The sequence below is a fragment of the Rhinopithecus roxellana genome, chromosome 4 (assembly GCF_007565055.1).
Source record: "Rhinopithecus roxellana isolate Shanxi Qingling chromosome 4, ASM756505v1, whole genome shotgun sequence".
In the NCBI taxonomy this organism is placed as follows: Eukaryota; Metazoa; Chordata; class Mammalia; order Primates; family Cercopithecidae; genus Rhinopithecus; species Rhinopithecus roxellana.
The window spans coordinates 18,713,662-18,730,900 of record NC_044552.1 but is presented as its reverse complement, the minus strand read 5'-3'; the positions used below and the strand labels follow the sequence as shown (position 1 = coordinate 18,730,900).

General features: G+C 45.7%; 2 protein-coding genes across 2 annotated transcripts; both read right to left on the bottom strand.

Annotated features, from left to right (window-relative positions):
* Positions 1–926: 926 nt before the first annotated feature.
* Positions 927–14,489, bottom strand: SERPINB9 (serpin family B member 9). Its single transcript, XM_030928997.1, has 7 exons — positions 14,375–14,489; positions 11,959–12,136; positions 7,130–7,267; positions 6,483–6,600; positions 4,570–4,712; positions 3,020–3,175; positions 927–1,793 (listed from the first exon to the last, which is right to left on the bottom strand). The coding sequence occupies exons 2-7, from the start codon at positions 12,124–12,126 to the stop codon at positions 1,386–1,388; spliced, it is 1,131 nt and encodes a 376-aa protein (XP_030784857.1). The 5' UTR covers positions 12,127–12,136; positions 14,375–14,489; the 3' UTR covers positions 927–1,385.
* Positions 13,573–14,364, bottom strand: LOC115896932. The gene has a single exon (XM_030928998.1). The coding sequence runs from the start codon at positions 14,332–14,334 to the stop codon at positions 13,915–13,917; it is 420 nt and encodes a 139-aa protein (XP_030784858.1). The 5' UTR covers positions 14,335–14,364; the 3' UTR covers positions 13,573–13,914.
* Positions 14,490–17,239: the final 2,750 nt, after the last annotated feature.

The following is a 17,239-nucleotide window of genomic DNA, read 5'->3' as shown; positions in this document are numbered from 1 at the left end:
ATTACCTGGGCGTGGTGGCGGGCACCTGTAGTCCCAGCTACTTGGGAGGCTGAGGCAGGAGAATGGTGTGAACCCGGGAGATGGAGCTTGCAGTAAGCCGAGATCAGGCCACTGAACTACAGCCTGAGCTAGAGAGCAAGACTCTGTCTCAAAAAATAAAAATAAAAATAAGTTACACAGCTCATATATAACCCACTTACTTACTACTGCACTATGAGGGGCACCCAAATATGTAAGACAGAGTCCCAACCCTTGGTTGTTGGAGGACTATCTAAGGATACAGAGATTAATAAAAAAAAAAAAAGAACTACCAAGAAAGAAGTGCCCGCCATCCTGGCTAACATGGTGAAACGCTGTCTCTACTAAAACTACAAAAAATCAGCCGGGCGAGGTGGCAGGCGCCTGCAGTCCCAGCTACTCAGGAGGCTGAGGCAGGAGAATGGGGTGAACCTGGGAGGCAGAGCTTGCAGTGAGCCGGGATCGCACGGCTGCACTCCAGCTTGGGAGACAGAGCGAGACTCCGTCTCAAAAAAAAAAAAAAAAAAAAAAAAAAAAAAAAAAAAAAGAAGTGCCCTCTGAGTGCAAAATTTGTACATCTGGTTGTGGAGAAAGGAAAAACTTCTCAAAGAAGAATTAGAAATGAGCTTTAAGTATTGAATGGGATTTTTACTGTTAGAATTAGAGGTAGAGAAACACAGTATCATAAAGAAAGATGTGATCCCTACAAGAGGATTACATCATAACTTGAAAGACACTAAAGAGACCAACCTGGTCGTTGTCAAAGCTATGTAAGTTGGGCACAGAATTGAAGACCAGGTGTAAAAGGAGGATGGCTCTGTCCCCTTCGCATCCCCAGTGCCAAATGCTGTGTTTGGTGCGTGGTTGGTTATTGGTAAATGTCAAAAAGAAAAAAAAAAGACAACATATACGTGTGCATTTTAAAACCTTTTTTAAAAGACTAAGCACCAGGAAATCTATAAAATAGTAGCAATATCTAGCAGCATTTATTACCACTGAAGCAGCGGGTTAAGGCATGTATTTGAGGTATCAGGAAAGCACAGGGTCTCCAGAATGAACTGCATGTGGAATTCTAGAAAAACTTTGCTTGCCATCCTATGGGATTTGGACTGCAATTTTAATACAACAGGGAATCATTACGGTCTATTTTCTCAAGATTCTGATTAAGTAGGATAAATGAGTGGTCAGTATGGAAGAGCTGAGTGTGAAGCACCATTAACTCATGCTGGCAGATCAAGAGGGCAGACAGGTAAGGAATCTGCCCTCATCTTTGCACTTGGCTTTCTAGGCCTATCCTCTTGGAGTTGTAGTGGGGATCTGGGGACACAGCAAGAGGGAAATGGCTGAGTGCACAGTAAGTGCACCCTTTATGGAGATGAGAACCTGCCACAGAACAGAAGGCTGTTGGCTCTGTTGTGCCTGATGAAGAAAAGGAAAGGGTGGTCAGCACAGAACCTCGGGCCAGATTCCATGCAGCACTCTGCAATCACAACACAGCCTGAGGCTGCTGCTGCCTCGGTGCCTTCTTCATTAACCTCCACAAAACTCTTGTGCACGAACTTGGACAGACACAGGTCTCTCTCCGCTGACATTGCCGACAAGTCAGCCTTGCCCTGTTGGAAGGCATCAACCATTCCCAAACGCCGAAGCACAGATTCCATGTCATAATCCTCTTGCAGTTTAAATTTTGGAAGGAGAACTTCAACCTCAGTACTCTTCATACAGTCTGGCTTGGTCCAGGCTGTGAGTTTCTCAAAAGTGAGATTTTTTTCCACCTGAAATACCAGAATTAGACTTTAAGATTCCGACTTCAGTGCACATCTACAAGCACACAGGCACTCACACAGTCCCCTTCCTCCTCTTGCATGTAGGTGTTTGTTCACATAGGATCAGTGGCCCCTTCATCTGCCAGAAGCTTGTGAGCGCTCCTAGTTGTCCTATGTCCCATGTGCCATCACAAGCGCCACTTCCTTGACAAGGGGGAGAGACACCAAGCAGCCAGAGGCAGAAAGGCTGTGGCTGTCCTCTCCTTATCCAGCAACTCCAGAGACATCTTGTATTGTGACAAGCATCAATGCCCAGGTGACTATGTTTGCTTTTCAGACATAGTCTTTTTAAAGACAACAAACCATTGCTAGTAAAGAAAAGGATTGGAAACGAAAGGGTTCTCACTGTGAGCCACTCCAACAGGATTATCCGCCCCAGATGAGATTCTGCATAGTTTCTGGAGCAGAGCGGTTACAGTCAGGCAGGTGAGCAGAGGGAGAGCCAATGGCTGCTGCGCACACAGACCTCTTAAGTCATGGGGTTCCACTGCCTGCCATTTGCCATGGGTGACTCTCACCCCAGGGATCCATGCTGAGAGGAAGCCGAGTGCCTGGATGTGCCATCAGAGGCTGTCTCTGGTCCCACCCTCTGAGCACTGGACTTCACACCTCCCCGAATGCCACGATCCCCTCCTCCCAGCCTCGTTAGGTGAAAGTTAGGACTTGTTCATTCTCTATTTCAGGTTGTTAGACTTTCAAAGCATAATGCTAAGAATGATGATTATAATAACGGATCACATTTGTAGAGAGTTTACTATTTGCCAGGCAATGTGGTAAGCTTGTTACCTGAATTACCCAGTTTATCCTCATCATAACCCTACTGGGCAATAACCCCAAGCTGTCATTTATGCTTTTACAGTTAAAAGTCTGCCATTCATCAAACTAGCAGGATTTTTATAAGTTTCCTCCTACCTGATTTATTTTAAAAGGCATTTTAACCGCCCCCTACCCCTTCTAGCGATGAAAAAACAGAGGACTGAGATGTGTAATTTGGCAGATCACGCAGACAATATTGGGAAAAGTCAGCCTTGAACAAAAGTTTGAACCCAACGCCAAGTGCCTGCACAGTGTGCGTCTGCCACATTGCCAACTCGGAAGGTAAACACAAGAGGTGCAAGTGGCGTTCGAGTTCTGCCCGCAAAGGCGTCCCTGGGTTCTTCCCACCCGGGTCTTACCGTGCTGAGCTCCACGCCGTCGTCAGGCAGCAGCACCAGCAGGCTCAGCTCCTCCCCGGCGTAGGGCAGCTCCAGCAGCTGCGCGCGCACCTCGCCCACGTGGGCGAGCTTAAACGTGGCCTCCTGATACATCATCTGCACTGGCCTTTGCTCCTCCTGGGGGAAGGATTATTAAAAGAGACAATTAAAAGTTTCGAAAGAGCTGCAGTTGCCTCCGATAGTGTTTTCAGCACCTGTGATGGAAACCGCCACATTCATGCCCCAGTTAACACTAAAATATAAAAAAAAGTCAACCAGTTCCTTCCTATCATCACTGCAAGCAGACACAGTACTACCCTGGGAAAGCTTTTATTCTGCAAAATAAAATGTGATACTCTGCATTTTCCAGAGGAGAAAGATTTTTCTCATTTAAAGTGTGCTCAGCAAATAGATCTAAGAAAACAACATAATCAAATGAAATTAAATACAAAGTTGTTTTGATTTAATTAGAAAAAAATGTGTATTGTTTTTCCTATTTATCCAACCCAACATATGAGAAAAAAAATCATCAAGTGGGATCAAACTTATAGTTCCACAACAGCATGACAGGGAGTATAAATGGATACACTCTCTCAGAAAGAGGAATGACCTACGACCTACGTATATAGTAACGTATTTTAACCCAATCTTTTCAATTATGATACTCTAAGGAAATAACTTTTTCAAAATACAGAAGAGGCATATGCACACAGAAGTTCAGCAAAGTATTACATTTATTAAATTCACTTTTAAAAATTGATACAGGTCATCTATTATAAAAATTAAAATCATTCTAAAACCAAGGTTAGAAGAATTCTCCTCCTCCCACCTTTTGCAACTAGAGAACTAATTTTTTTTAAGTTAAAGTACACCTTACAAAAAATGCAGGAGGGTTACCTGCTTTCGTTTTCTAATTGCATTAAAATGGTATCTTTTTAGGGGCTGGAGGATTATGGAAAATTATTCTAATGCCTGCCTTAATTAAGTTTTACTTCAATGCCAAAACTAAGGTCTTTGTCATGAAGTTTTAATATTAAAAAGCTGTAAATACTGCATTAATGATAGTTAACAATTCAAATCAAAACTTATTTTAATTTTAAAAATAACTAAAGACATATGTTTTCACCTTCTCTCCCTCTACCCTGTCCTATATTGCCCCTAACTCCCACTCCCACGTATCACACTACCTTAACACCTTTTTTTTTTTTTTTTTTTTTTGCTTTCTAGCCAAGTAAATTGGGCTTAAAGGAAGATCTTTACTTTCCAAAAATAGGTGGCAGCAATAGTTTATAAGACATTATCAAAGGTAGTTAAGAGCAGTGATAAAACACTACATATATATTATATATATATGCAGCAAATATCTTTTATTCCTTCAGTTTTTTTCTACTGAGTTAAGAAATTCATTCAGAAATACTTTAAGTTTCAAATTCCCTTTGGCTTACACTTATGTCACTTATGATTTTACAAAGTTAAATCTTTCCATTCAACTTCTTTATCAAAGTAGCAGGATGTTAAAAAGCGTCCCCTACCTGCTTTATTTTAAAAGGCATTTCCCTTGTGTATGTTTCGTCAAACTGTTCATCCCACTTTCCTTTGAAGTAGATGGCATTGACAAGAACCAGCCTGGTTTCGGCATCAATTGAGCTACCGGGCAACAACTCTTCAATTTTACCTTTCAAGAAAAGTAGAGACTACGTTCAGTTGCTTTTTGTAAGAACCTGATGTATTCGATGATCCTGGATGACTAGTTGAGAAGCAAACTTCTGTTTTCAAATTTGCTGAGTTTGGGTTGTTACGTACAGAAATAAAAACAGCACGTGTGAGTGGCCTTCATGATTACCGACACCTTGAGAACATCCACCAAGCTGAGGATGGTGAAAGACACCTAAGTCACTCGAGGAAAGCAGGTTGGTAGAAAGTAGAAAAATTACGCCAGGTTGGAGAACAAGAACAGCAGGAAATGTGATAGGCTGAAGGGGTGTTTGTCTCACGTGGTTAAATGGAGTGTTTGACCCAACCCTTCGTGATCACACCCAGTTCTAAACTGGATGGCTCAAAGCGGGAAGAGCTGACATTGGGCACATGGGCAGTTTCTAGAAGTTTTTGGAGGAGATCTTCCTGCTGAATCCCCTCAACAAAGCACCAGACATCTCTGGAAAAGAGAATGTGGGCAAGCAAAGATCACCCCTTCTTTCCCTGGAGATCAAGTGGTACTTTTTCAATGAACTGAGAGCATCCCTGCTAATTCGCTGCCTCAAGAGAGCATCCGTGGCAAATACTCCAAGCAGGAATGGGGGAACAATTGCTGAGACTTTCAGCGAAGAACATCTCCCAGTCTTAACCGTCTCATTTATTCACAGAAATAGAAATGTTCCTAGTGGTACTAAGCATCATTGGTGCAGAGGAGTCTGCATTGTTCATCAGACCGTCATTGGTCTTGGAGGCCAAGACTGGAACATGTCACTTTCTGAAATGTGGATGAACAAGGTTCAACCCCAAATGGAGGATATTTTCAGTCTGTGGAACTGATCAGCCCTGAGAGAGGGTCTGCAGTTAACCAATCAAATGTAGGCTTAGCAAGACAAACTAAAGGAGCTTAAGTGGAAGACATGAAAAGTCAGAAGTGACCTTAGCAGGTAAGGGTGATGGTGATGGAGGTTCCCAGAACCTAGGAAGAGGCAGCCCAAGTGTATACCTCAGGCAAGATCTGTCCATCAATCTCCTTCTCACAGAGACAATGGAGTCACCTGACATGTGAATGTTACAGGTCAGGGAGAGTATATTTTAATGTAAGTTATTAAACTGGAAACCTGGCCTGAGATTCTTTTGACATTTGTTTTTTGTTTGTTTTTTGTTTTTGAGACAGGCTGGAGCGCAGTGGCGTGATCTCAGCTCACTACAACTTCTGCCTCTCAGGTTCAAGTGATTCTCATGTCTCAGCCTCCCAAGTAGCTGGGATTACAGGCATGGGCCACCACGCCTGGCTAATTTTTGTATTTTTGGTAGAGATGGGGGGGGGGTCTCACCATGTTGGCCAGGCTAGTCTCGAGCTCCTGACCTGAAGTGATCTGCCCACCTTGGCCTCCTAAATTGCTGGGATTACAGGCGAGAGCCACCATCCCTGGCCCTCCTTTGACATTTGTGTCAGCTACTCTAGTCCTGGGAGAATAGACAAAAGTAAATCTCTGTTGTTGAAAACCTGAATGTCTGATCAGAACCTTTATGAGTCCATCAAGGTTCAGTATGCCAGGAGGCCCTGCCATCTGAAACAGCCGTGAAATTAGAGGGGCTGGAGTGGAGAGGTGGAGGTGGGTGAGGAGAGAGAAAAGGAGGGATAGGAGGGCGAGGAGGAGGAGGGAGGATGTAAGAGGAGGGAAGGAGGAATAGGAAGAGCTGCAGGAGGAGGGGTTGGGAGGAGGGTGGAATAACTTGTCATTCTGACCTTCAGTCTTCTTTGAGACCCAAGTGTTGATGTGTTCCCTGGACTCTTCTGCAGCTTTGATGAAGGAAAGCTCCTTCAGCTCAGCGTGGTAGAATTGAAGACAGGATTCCTTAAATGTCTTTGGAGAGAAAAATGTTCAGTGAGGCTGCATTGCTAAATACAAATGTCAACAAACTTCCAAAAATTCTAAATATGTTATCTTTTTTTAATAAAAAGAATACACATAACTCTTTAAAAGTGATCATATTAAGATATGTTAAAATATCAGAGTTTGTGAATAGGTATGCATTAAACCCTGAATAACCAGAAATGAACTTGAGAATTTTACCTTTCAAGAAAAGTAGAGACTACTTTCGGAATACTAATGCAAGGCATAATTATAGAATTGTGGTCTTTAAAAAAAGGGAGTTTAGGTTGGGCATGGTGGCTCACATCTGCATTCCCAACAGGCAGGAGGATCACTTGAGACCAGGAGTTCGAGACCAGCCTGGGCAACATAGTGAGAGCCCATCTTATAAAAAAAAAAATAGTACAATTTTTTTAATTGGTTAATGTAAGTTTCTCAGTTTCTCTAGGGTCTTTCTCCCAGACTCTATATCACCAGATATGTCGAATACAACTTTTATTGTTCTGTTGATTCAACTTACTGAGAGAAATTGACAAGTTTTCTCTCCAAAGAGCCTGTTGGCTGTTCTCAGCAGGTACTGTGTGCCAGGCTTGTTCACTTCAGCGAGAAGTGACTGGAAACCCTGATGAATGTCTTCCTCCGTGTTTAAAGAAAGTGCCTGTTGTGGAGAAATAATTTAAAAGTTATCAAGATAGGTCTTTGGTGGATGGGGAAAGGAGAGAGAGGGGACAGAAAACAGGTGAGTAAAAGATGTAGCCATCCTGCCTGAATGGATCTCGCTCGTTTAAAGGTGAGTAACAGAAAAAAAAATGACAAGGGTGAGAAAAGCTCCCAAAAGAGGTTGTGATAAAATCTGGCATCCAAATGAAAATATAAATGCGCCCTAAGTGGTGGGAAAATTACCTCTAAAATTTATAGAAAAACAAAAGAGATGCAGTTAAAAAGTTAAAAGCAGAAAAAACGCAAGGAAAACCAGAAATACAACCATCAGAATCCTCAGAAGGAACTAAGGATATTAAATGAGCGATGTGATTGATGAGACAGTAACACAGTTACTAAAATTGTGCCCGGGCCGGGCGCGGCGGCTCCCGCCTGGAATCCCAGCACTTCGGGAGGCCGAGGCGGGCGGACCACGAGGTCAGGAGATCGAGACCATCCTGGCGAACACGGTGAAACCCCGTCTCTACTAAAAACTACAAAAAACTAGCCGGGCGAGGTGGCGGCGCCTGTAGTCCCAGCTACTCGGGAGGCTGAGGCAGGAGAATGGCGGGAACCCGGGAGGCGGAGCTTGCAGTGAGCCGAGATCCGGCCACTGCACTCCAGTCCTGGGCGACAGAGCGAGACTCCGTCTCAAAAAAAAAAAAAATTGTACCCTATAGGGACTATATGTGTGTGTGTTACCTAAATATTTCAAAAAATATAACACATAATGGACCGTAAGAAAAGTCTCAAAGTCTGAATACACTCTGAAATACAGAAATTATATAGATTATATCCTCTAACTTCAATGTAGTAACAAAAAAATCAACATTATAAACAAAATGCCAACAAAATGAAAATGACATACAAAATATTACTGAAAACACTTTTCTAAATAATTAACTTTTCAAAGTAACAATTAAAATAATTTTCGAGGCCAGGCACAGTGGCTCATGCCTGTAATCCCAGCACTTTGGGAGGCCGAAGCAGGAGGATTGTTTGAGTCCAAGAGTTGGAGGCTAGTCTGGGCAACATTGCGAGATCCCATCTCCAATTAGCTGAGCCTGATAGTGTGTGCCTGTGGTCCCAGCTACTTGGAAGGCTGAGGTGGGAGGATTGCTGCAGCCCAGGACTTTGAGGCTGCAGTGAGCTGTGATCAAGCTGCCACATTCCAGCCTAGGAGACAGAGCAAGACCATGTCAAAAAAAAAAATCCCTCTTCTAAACAAATACTTAAAATATTATTCTAGGCTGGGCACAGTGGCTCATGCTTGTAATCCCAGCACTTTGGGAGGCCGAGGCGGGCAGATCACTTGAGGTCAGGAGTTCAAGACCAGCCTTGCCAACATGGCGAAACCCTGTATCTACTAAAAATACAAAAATTAGCCAAGTGTGGTGATGCTTGCCTGTAATCCCAGCTACTTGGGAGGCTGAGGCAGGAGAATCACTTGAACCCAGGAGGTGGAGGTTGCAGTGAGCTGAGATCACACTATTGCACTCCAGCCTGGGCAAGAGAGCAAGACTCTTCCTCAAAAAACAAACAAACAATATTCTTCTAAATAAGTATACAACACATAATTTAGAAAGTAATCAAAATATGGGTGATGTATATTAGACCAGAGTTCGGCCAAAGATAAGTTAAAACATAGCATTGTTTTCAATATTACCAAGAAAGTAATAAAATGCTAAAACTTTATACCATTATGTTAAAGAAGATACAGAAAAACTCCTAAGGAATTTTGGAACAAACACAAAATGATCAATGAATCCAAGAGCTGGTTCTTTAAAAGAAAACACACATACATACAAAACAGACAACCACCCACCACATATAAGAAAAAGCACTCCAAAGGAAAGTTGTATGTGAAAAAGAGGTTACAGCAATATAAACAAAGGGAATGTTAAAACAAAAACGCTATATAATTATTTTCAGTAAAGTACAGATTATAAGTTACCAAACGCCAGTCAAAAATATGAATATTAGCCAGGCATTGTGACGTGTGCCTGTAATCCCAGCTACTTGGGAGGCTGAGGCAGGAAAATCACTTGAACTTGAACTCGGAAGTTGGAGGTTGCAGTGAGCTGAGACAGCACCACTGCACTCCAGCCTGGGTGACAGAGCGAGACTCCATCTCAAACAAACAAACAAACAAACAAACCCACAGAATCTATCAATCAGTCACAATGCACAATGAATGAACAAAAGAAAAGAGAGAGAGAGAATTACTTCTAAAAAGGCTTAGATGATCTTTTGAGGGTTTTTTTTCTAATATTCAGCGATTTCTGTTTCTCATGCAATACACACTGTCTTATAACATAGAAAAAAGAGGAAGCTGCTAAATTTATTTTAGACAGCTCATAGACTATTGATAAGAAACCCTGTCAAAAATAGAACAAAACCAAAAGCTAAGACCAATTTCACCCAAGGCTGTGACACCACTATTACTATTCATAGCCAACACACGTTGAGCACTTGCTGTACATGGACTGTCTCACCGAATCCTCACATGAGCTGAAAACACAGTTATAAAAGTCAAGATACCATGTAATAATCGAAGTACAAAATGTCAAGTGAAAAAGAGGAAACAGAACCGGGCGCGGTGGCTCCCGCCTGTAATCCCAGCACGTTGGGAGGCCGAGGCGGACAGATCACGAGGTCAGCAGATCGAGACCATCCCGGCGAACATGGTGAAACCCCGTTTCTAAAAATAAAAATTACCCGGGCGTGGTGGCTCACGCCTGTAATCCCAGCACGTTGGGAGGCCGAGGCGGACAGATCACGAGGTCAGCAGATCGAGACCATCCCGGCGAACATGGTGAAACCCCGTCTCTAAAAATAAAAATTACCCGGGCGTGGTGGCGGGCGCCTGTAGTCCCAGCTCCTGGGGAGGCTGAGGCAGGAGAATGGTGTGAACCCAGGAGGCGGAGCCTGCAGTGAGCAGAGATTGTGCCACTGCACTCCAGCCTGGACGACAGAGCGAGACTCTGTCTAAAAAAAAAAGAAAGAAAGAAAGAAAAAGAAAATGGGGAAATAGGACTGGAGGAAGATGCTTTACATTACCAAGGGTGGTTGTCTCTGCGTGATGGATCCATAAGGATTTTTTTCCTCCCTTCTACTTTTATTTTTTTTTTTAATTTTATAGTGGACTTTTACCAGTTATATAATGAAGGAAAAATAAATAATTCTTTAAAATATTTCTGCTGCCATTAATGCTTCCCTTCATGTTACAGGTAGCAATGTGTACTCAGTATGTTTGCTGTCTCGAGAGTATCCAGTTGAACCCTGGGGCCATGGAGAGCTCCGTGTCACCCCTAAGAAGGTACCCAAACAATCTTGGTGCTCTCAAAAAAGCTTTCTATAAAGGTTTATCAGTGAGCCTAAAATATAGAAAAAGATCATAATGATTTAAGCCTAAGGAACTTCAGAACCAAAATGGAGTCACTAATGTTAAAAACAAAAACAAAAACTAAAACTTTGACAGAGACAGCGAAGGCCATGAAGAGAGGGTTCTCACGCTTGAATGCCTGATAACGAAACTATCACAAAGGACTCCGTAAAAAACTACACTCTTGCACAAAGGCCATCACAGCCTTACACAACAAAATACTTGTACAACGATGTCTACCCAGGAACTCCCCATCCAACCTCACACTGGCATCACCTTCGTTATTGATCTTTTTGCCAAAAATAACTATTTCAAAGGGATTATGCAATCCTCCTTACTTTTTCCTTTAAAAATCTGAGTGTTATTTCACCTCCTTGAATACGCACATAGCTTGCTATGGCATGCGTATTTTCATTGTAATATCCTTTTTCCAAATGTATATATTTTAGAGAGCCTCTCTGTGCTTATTATTAAGGCTGGTAGCCTTTATACATAAACCTTCCCTCCTTCACACAATGAGCTGGGAAATTATTAAAATGAGTAATTCACTACTGAAAAGTGTCATCAAAGGAAAAAAAAGAGTCATATTGAACAAAGGACAACTCCTGTGATGAAGGCGTGTCCAGGGGCCTGTGGTCAGGGATGGTGCAAGCTTTCAGTTTCATCTCAGGTGTATGTCTCCTCTCCCTTCCATAAAGGTCTGGGGACAAGCACTGATCCTGAATCATTTTCCGAGGTTCTCTGAGTGTTGGTGAGACTAAGCTGAGCAGTACCTGCACGGTGTGCAGCGGTAACTAAGCACTTGCCCTGGAATCCTTCTGGCAAATTTCTGTTGATGCCCTCCCTGAGCTGTTGGTACAGAAACAACTTGAAACAGGTATTAACCCTCCTTACCAATGAAAATTTATAGTTACAGTCTCTTGCTGCAAAAAAAGAGGTAGGTCTTTGCAACTTATATTTCAAATAATTTCAGTATCATTTTCTAAACAAAGATTCCGTGCTAGGACAAGACAGTTGGATGGTGTTTTCCAAGGCATTAACGGAGGAAAGTTTCCCCCAAATAAATCTCAGTGGAGCAGAGTTGCCGCCTCCCTGCCCTGCCCGCCTTCTTCCCCAGTGGACCCCCGCCTTCCTGAAATGGCCAGTGCATACTCGGGCCCCAGTCCTGCCCTCCTTTCTCAGTGGCTGTGGAGTATGCGTGTGATGCTGGTGACAGAACACGCAGCCCAGGCCAGTCCCTGCTCCTGGGGGACAGGCAAGCTTACCTGGGCCATCTGGGTTGCGGTGTTTCCCTTTGCCCCTAGAAGAACCATGGCCAGGGCAGAGGAGATGCTCACAGGAGAACAAAACACGTTGCGCGTAGGGTTATCTTGACATAGTATCTTTAAAAGGCGTATGGCAAAAGTACCACTTGCATTAGAAAGAGTTTCCATGATGCAGGGCCTGGAAATGAATAAGAAAGAGAAACGCAGTTTTGACGCTCCCTGAATGTTACTGGCCTACTTACTACAGGGCGATTTTGGAATCGCACTTTTTGTTTTCTTCTCAAAGTTCATAAGTATTTCAAGTTGGAGAAAAATTTATTTTCTGTTAGTCTCCAGCCAAAAACTAAGGGAGGAGGAGGAAAATGTTGTTCTTATTCTTGCATGTATTTACAAAGAGTCCTTGTGAGATTTTCAACTGGGCACCAGCCTGTGGCCTCCCTGTCATTCAGCTGATACACAAGACACTGAGGTGCTGAACCTGACGCAGAGACAGACAGCTGTGAGGCAAGGAACTGTCATTCACAGAGGCAAGTGAGTGTGTCCTGGACAGCTGGGATGGAGCCAGTCTGCTCCCAGTCAGCCAGCCTGCCCCAGGCCCACACGGCCTGACATCCCAGTAACTCCATTCAGAGCTCCTGCCCATCACTAGCTTCTGGACATCGTATGACCCTTGAACACCGAAAGTGGGACGTAGACAATTGTGTGTGGTTTTGGCTTCGTTTTGTTTTGTTTTTAATGTGCTTGCTAACTCCGAAACATCTATTCCGGAGCTTTACTCACTACTCCCAGCAAAAGCCATGAGTGTAGATTGTGCATGAGAGGAAGGAACTGATCCCTGCAGAACGCCAGAATGGAAAGGCAAGAAACAGCCCAAGGTGAGGAGTAAAACAGGTGAGAACAAGGGAGTGGTGCCTGTGAAGCCGCTGGAGGCCAAAGTGTGAATGTGATGGGGTGGGTCTCTTCGCCACAGGTCTGAAACCACATGAACCCCCACCCCCAGGCTGCAGTTCCCAGTGCCCTTGGAAATGAGACCCTCACTCTTCCAGGTGAGCCTAGGAGACCTCCCTGACTCCTTTCCATCCCCCCTCCTCCCCCACACCCATCCCCAAGGCCTGCCCTCTACGCCCACATTTCTCTCCACTTTGGATCCTGTGCCTGGCCTAGTGCCCAGGCCCCCTCCCGAGCCTCTGGTCTCCCTAGAGCCACTCCTCACTGTCGGGACACCTCATCTGTGCTCCCCAAAACGCCACGCAAAGCACTGGAGAGCCTTGGACAATGAACACAACCCGCTTCCCCCTGCCACCACGGGGCCACAGCCACACAGCATCCTCAGAAAGCCGTGTCTTAATCCTCTTGTCCTTCCTCCTAAATCTCCCGGGACCCTTAGGATCCGCTCAAAGCCACCTTGTTAAAACGTTGCTTCGGCTGGGCGCGGTGGCTCCAGCCTGTAATCCCAGCACTTTGGGAGGCCGAGACGGGCGGATCACGAGGTCAGGAGATCGAGACCATCCTGGCTAACATGGTGAAACCCTGTCTCTACTAAAAAATAGAGCTCACTCCAGCCTGGGCGACACAGCGAGACTCCGTCTCAAAAAAAAAAAAAAAAAGAACGGTTTCTTCTCCACCTGCCCCCTCCCTTGATCCAGCCTCGCTCAAGTCACAGCCTCCACCTCTGGCCACCCTGAACCCCTCCAGTCACCTCTTCACAAACTCCTGGTCCCCCTTAGAAGGCCCCATGTCCATCACGGGATTAATTCCACTCACCCTCAAACACCGCGGCCCGGAGGCTTGATTCCCGCCCTAAAGGAGGTTCCCTTGACCCCGCCGGCGCAACCCTCCCCAGCACGACCCTTCCTCCCGAAGGTGATTCCTCGTCTTGCTGGCGGTCCCCACAGACCGCAGGCCCTGCAGGCGACGGCTGCGCCTGGCTCCGCGGATTCACAGTCCCTGGAGGAGTCATCTGAAGAAGGACGGGCCCCATGCGTTTCGCTGATTATTGAAAGAATTAGGATGGGTAAGAGCGCCCGGACTTGGAACTGGAGACTGGTGGCTTTGAAAGAGAAGTGCCAGCACAGACGTCGTCCTGCGGATCCCAGAGCAGAGAGGAGCAGTGAGAAAACAGGGCCGGCAGGTGGGGAGGGGCTGCGGGGCAGCGCTTCGGCCCGAGAAGGGCGGCCAGGAGGCGTCGAGCAGGGCGGCGTCCGCGCCGGCGGGGCGCTGCGGAGGCGGAAACCGGCTGCGCGCTGCAGGGGACCCCCCAGAAACCGTGGCTGACGCGCCGAGACACCACCGCTTCCCCGGGGCTCTTGGATGAGCGACTTCTCCTGTCCTCAGGTCCCATCTTTCGGTGGCAGCCGGGGGACCTGAACCCGCCATTCCCGTTCCCGACCCCGGCCCTGCGCGGGGACGCCCTCACCTGCCACCTCGTCTCCGTGCCGCGCTCCGAGCCTGGACGCCGACCCCCAGGGCCCAAGACGCGCCTCTGCTGCTGCTGTCGCCGCGGACTCCCACTCGGGCCTTGGCGGGCACCGCCTTTTAAAGGAGTTGATTTTTAGGCTCCTCCCATACTTGACAAGCCGCCTGACTGGGGCAGCGCCCTATCGGGATAGCCGGGAGGCGGGCGCGTTCGCGCGGGGGCGGAGGGCAAGGGCTGTAAGAACATGAGCAGGTCGGGGAACTCCCAGTCCGCCCCGCCCAGGGATATGTCCGCAGATGCTCCGCCGGTCTGAGGCCAGCCAGGTTCCCAAGGCGCGCACCCAGCCTCGGCCACCCGCAGCGCCAGGGCCGCTTCGGGATCGGGTTCTGAACCCAGAGAAGTTCTGAGCCCAGAGAAGTGGGCTGGGAGCCTGCGGGGCCCGGGGCCTCCGCGCCGGAAACAAGGGGTCTGCGGGAAAGGAGACAGAGCCTGGAACCCTGGGCTTTTCTACTTCAGGAAGCGAAGGTCGGGTGACAGCCAAGCTCCATGTTCCAGTGGGAAGGCCCCATGGGTCTGTGTTCCACGCCTCTTGTCATGAATATGAGGGATTCACTTAGAACCAAAGCATCTGTTCCAGGTCCCACCACCAACTAGTACCAGTCCCGGGCCCAGAACCAGGCTCCTCACTCCTAGCACCCGAGCCCTTCTCCAGCCACAGGTGCTTGGGCTGCGGTGCGGTGTAAGCAGCCCCATTTTCCCGCGAAGTGATGGGAAGAGACACTGAGTCACATGGGCTCCGGACACTCCTTGTGTCCTCTCTCGGGGGTCCAGAGGCAGGGACTCGGGGGAGTTGATGCAGCAGTTCGTAACGTCATCAGATATCCCCCAACCCCGCTCCATCCTAGGCTGGACCCAATTGGAAGCATTTCATGTCCAGAGGAAGAGAACGGACCAAATGGCTCTTTCTGGAGCACCGAGTGTCTCCCAGAAGCCGTGTCCTCCTGTTTCGAATTGACCAGAATTAGAGCTTTCTCCTGAGGGCCTGAATTAGGGAGAGCCAGGTGCCTAAGGCACAACATTTCAGGAGGGCCACACTCATAGGTGCCAACCCTGCATTTGCGTGGCCCTGAGAATCAGAGCCTCCTTCAATTTTATACCCTAGGTGCCTAGCTTGTTTTTTAAAATAAGACCTTTATTAAAAGACAATTCACGGATCATAATATTCGTCCTTTTAAAGCATACAATTCAATAGTTCTTGGTATATTGACGAAGCTGTCCAACCCTCACCGCTGTCTAATTCCAGAAGGTTTTCATCACCCTAAGAAGAACTGTGATACCCATTAGCAATTATTCTCCATTTCCTCCTCCTCACAACCCCTGGCTTCTGGGAGACGCTGTGTACTCCACAGATTTATTTTCTGGCCCTGTGGATTGACCGACTGTGGAGATTTCATGCAAATTGAATCATACAATATGTGGTCTTTCGTGGCTGCCCTTCTTTCACTTAGCAGAATGTTTTCAAGGGTCATTCTTGATGGTTCCAGGTAGCATTTATCAGTACTTTATTTTCATAACTGAAAAATGCTTATAAAAATATTATAAATCAAAAGGGCAATTAGAATGTATTTTGAAATTAATATAAAATGAAAATAAAAACATCAAAATTTGTAGGATGTTATTAAATCAGTACTTTGAGGAAATTTTACAGCATGAAATGACTCTATTAGGAGAGGATAAAGGCTTCCAATCAATGACCTCAGTTTCTGCCTTCAAAAACTAGAAACAGTATAAATACATCAAACACAAAATCGGTAGAAAAGAAGAAATAATAAATATTAAAGAATAAGTCAATGAGGTAGAATTTATAACGATAGAGAAAACTGATTAAACAAAAGGCTGTTATTTATTTATTCATTTACTTTTTTTTTTTGAGATGGAGCCTTGCTCTGTCGCTTAGGCTGGAGAGCAGTGGCGTGATCTCGGCTCACTGCAACCTCCACCTCCCAGTTCCAGCGATTCTCCTGCCTCAGCCTCCCAAGTAGCTGGAACTATAGGCATGTGCCACCATAACCGGCTAATTTTTATATTTTTAGTACAGACGGGGTTTCACCATGTTGGCCAGGCTGGTCACGAACTCCTGACCTCAGGTGATCCTCCCGCCTCAGCCTCCCAAAGTGCTGGGATTACAGGTGTGAACCACTGCACAAACATGTTAGCTGCCTCCGTGCTCCAAGGCCTAGAGGAAAAGTCCTTTCAATCCAAATCATATGACCAACGATGGAAAATGGGTTTAGCAAAGGATAAAAAAAAAAACAGAACTATGAAAACAAAAGTTATTTTAGTTTTTCCTTTCCTTTCTCCTCTTTCCCCAACAAAAGGTTATACGGAGGGCATGAAATCTGTTCAGAAATAGCTAAGAATCAAGAGATTTTGCAATTATGTATATTTTTCATTTAAAATCTCTTCTACTTTATTACTTTAAGAAAGTCACAGCATATCACAAAAATATTTCTTTACCTGATTGCTTTTAACGGTTTTCCCAGATAGAAGATACACAGCCCCAGAGGAAGCATTTTTCCAGGATTTTCCAACACTGTCCAGAGGAAGGGAGTCTTTGATCCTCACACCAGGTCCAAGGATTTTTCAAAAATCACTACTTCATGATCAGACAAGCCCTAGAGAAATAACAGAATCATGTTGCTGGCCTGAAAACCTGGCAAACATGTGTAAGTAGACCTCTATCACTGAGCCACAGCAGGACACAGCGAGCAACTTCCTTCCTAACTCCAAATTCACTGCAAATAAAGTCCCTCACCACCAATGACCCAGCCATTGTGCGTCTCTGGACTCTTCTGTATCTTTAGC

What these genes read in the sequence shown, in the direction of transcription:
- LOC115896932 (XM_030928998.1), bottom strand. Translation starts at nt 14,334, where the DNA reads ATGGCGGGTTCAGGTCCCCCGGCTGCCACCGAAAGATGGGACCTGAGG.
- SERPINB9 (XM_030928997.1), bottom strand. Translation starts at nt 12,126, where the DNA reads ATGGAAACTCTTTCTAATGCAAGTGGTACTTTTGCCATACGCCTTTTA. An exon ending in GGTCTCAAAGAAGACTGAAG is followed by an intron (nt 4,713 to 6,482) that starts GTCAGAATGACA and finishes TTTTCTTGAAAG; the next exon opens with GTAAAATTGAAGAGTTGTTG. An exon ending in ACGGCGTGGAGCTCAGCACG is followed by an intron (nt 1,794 to 3,019) that starts GTAAGACCCGGG and finishes CTGGTATTTCAG; the next exon opens with GTGGAAAAAAATCTCACTTT.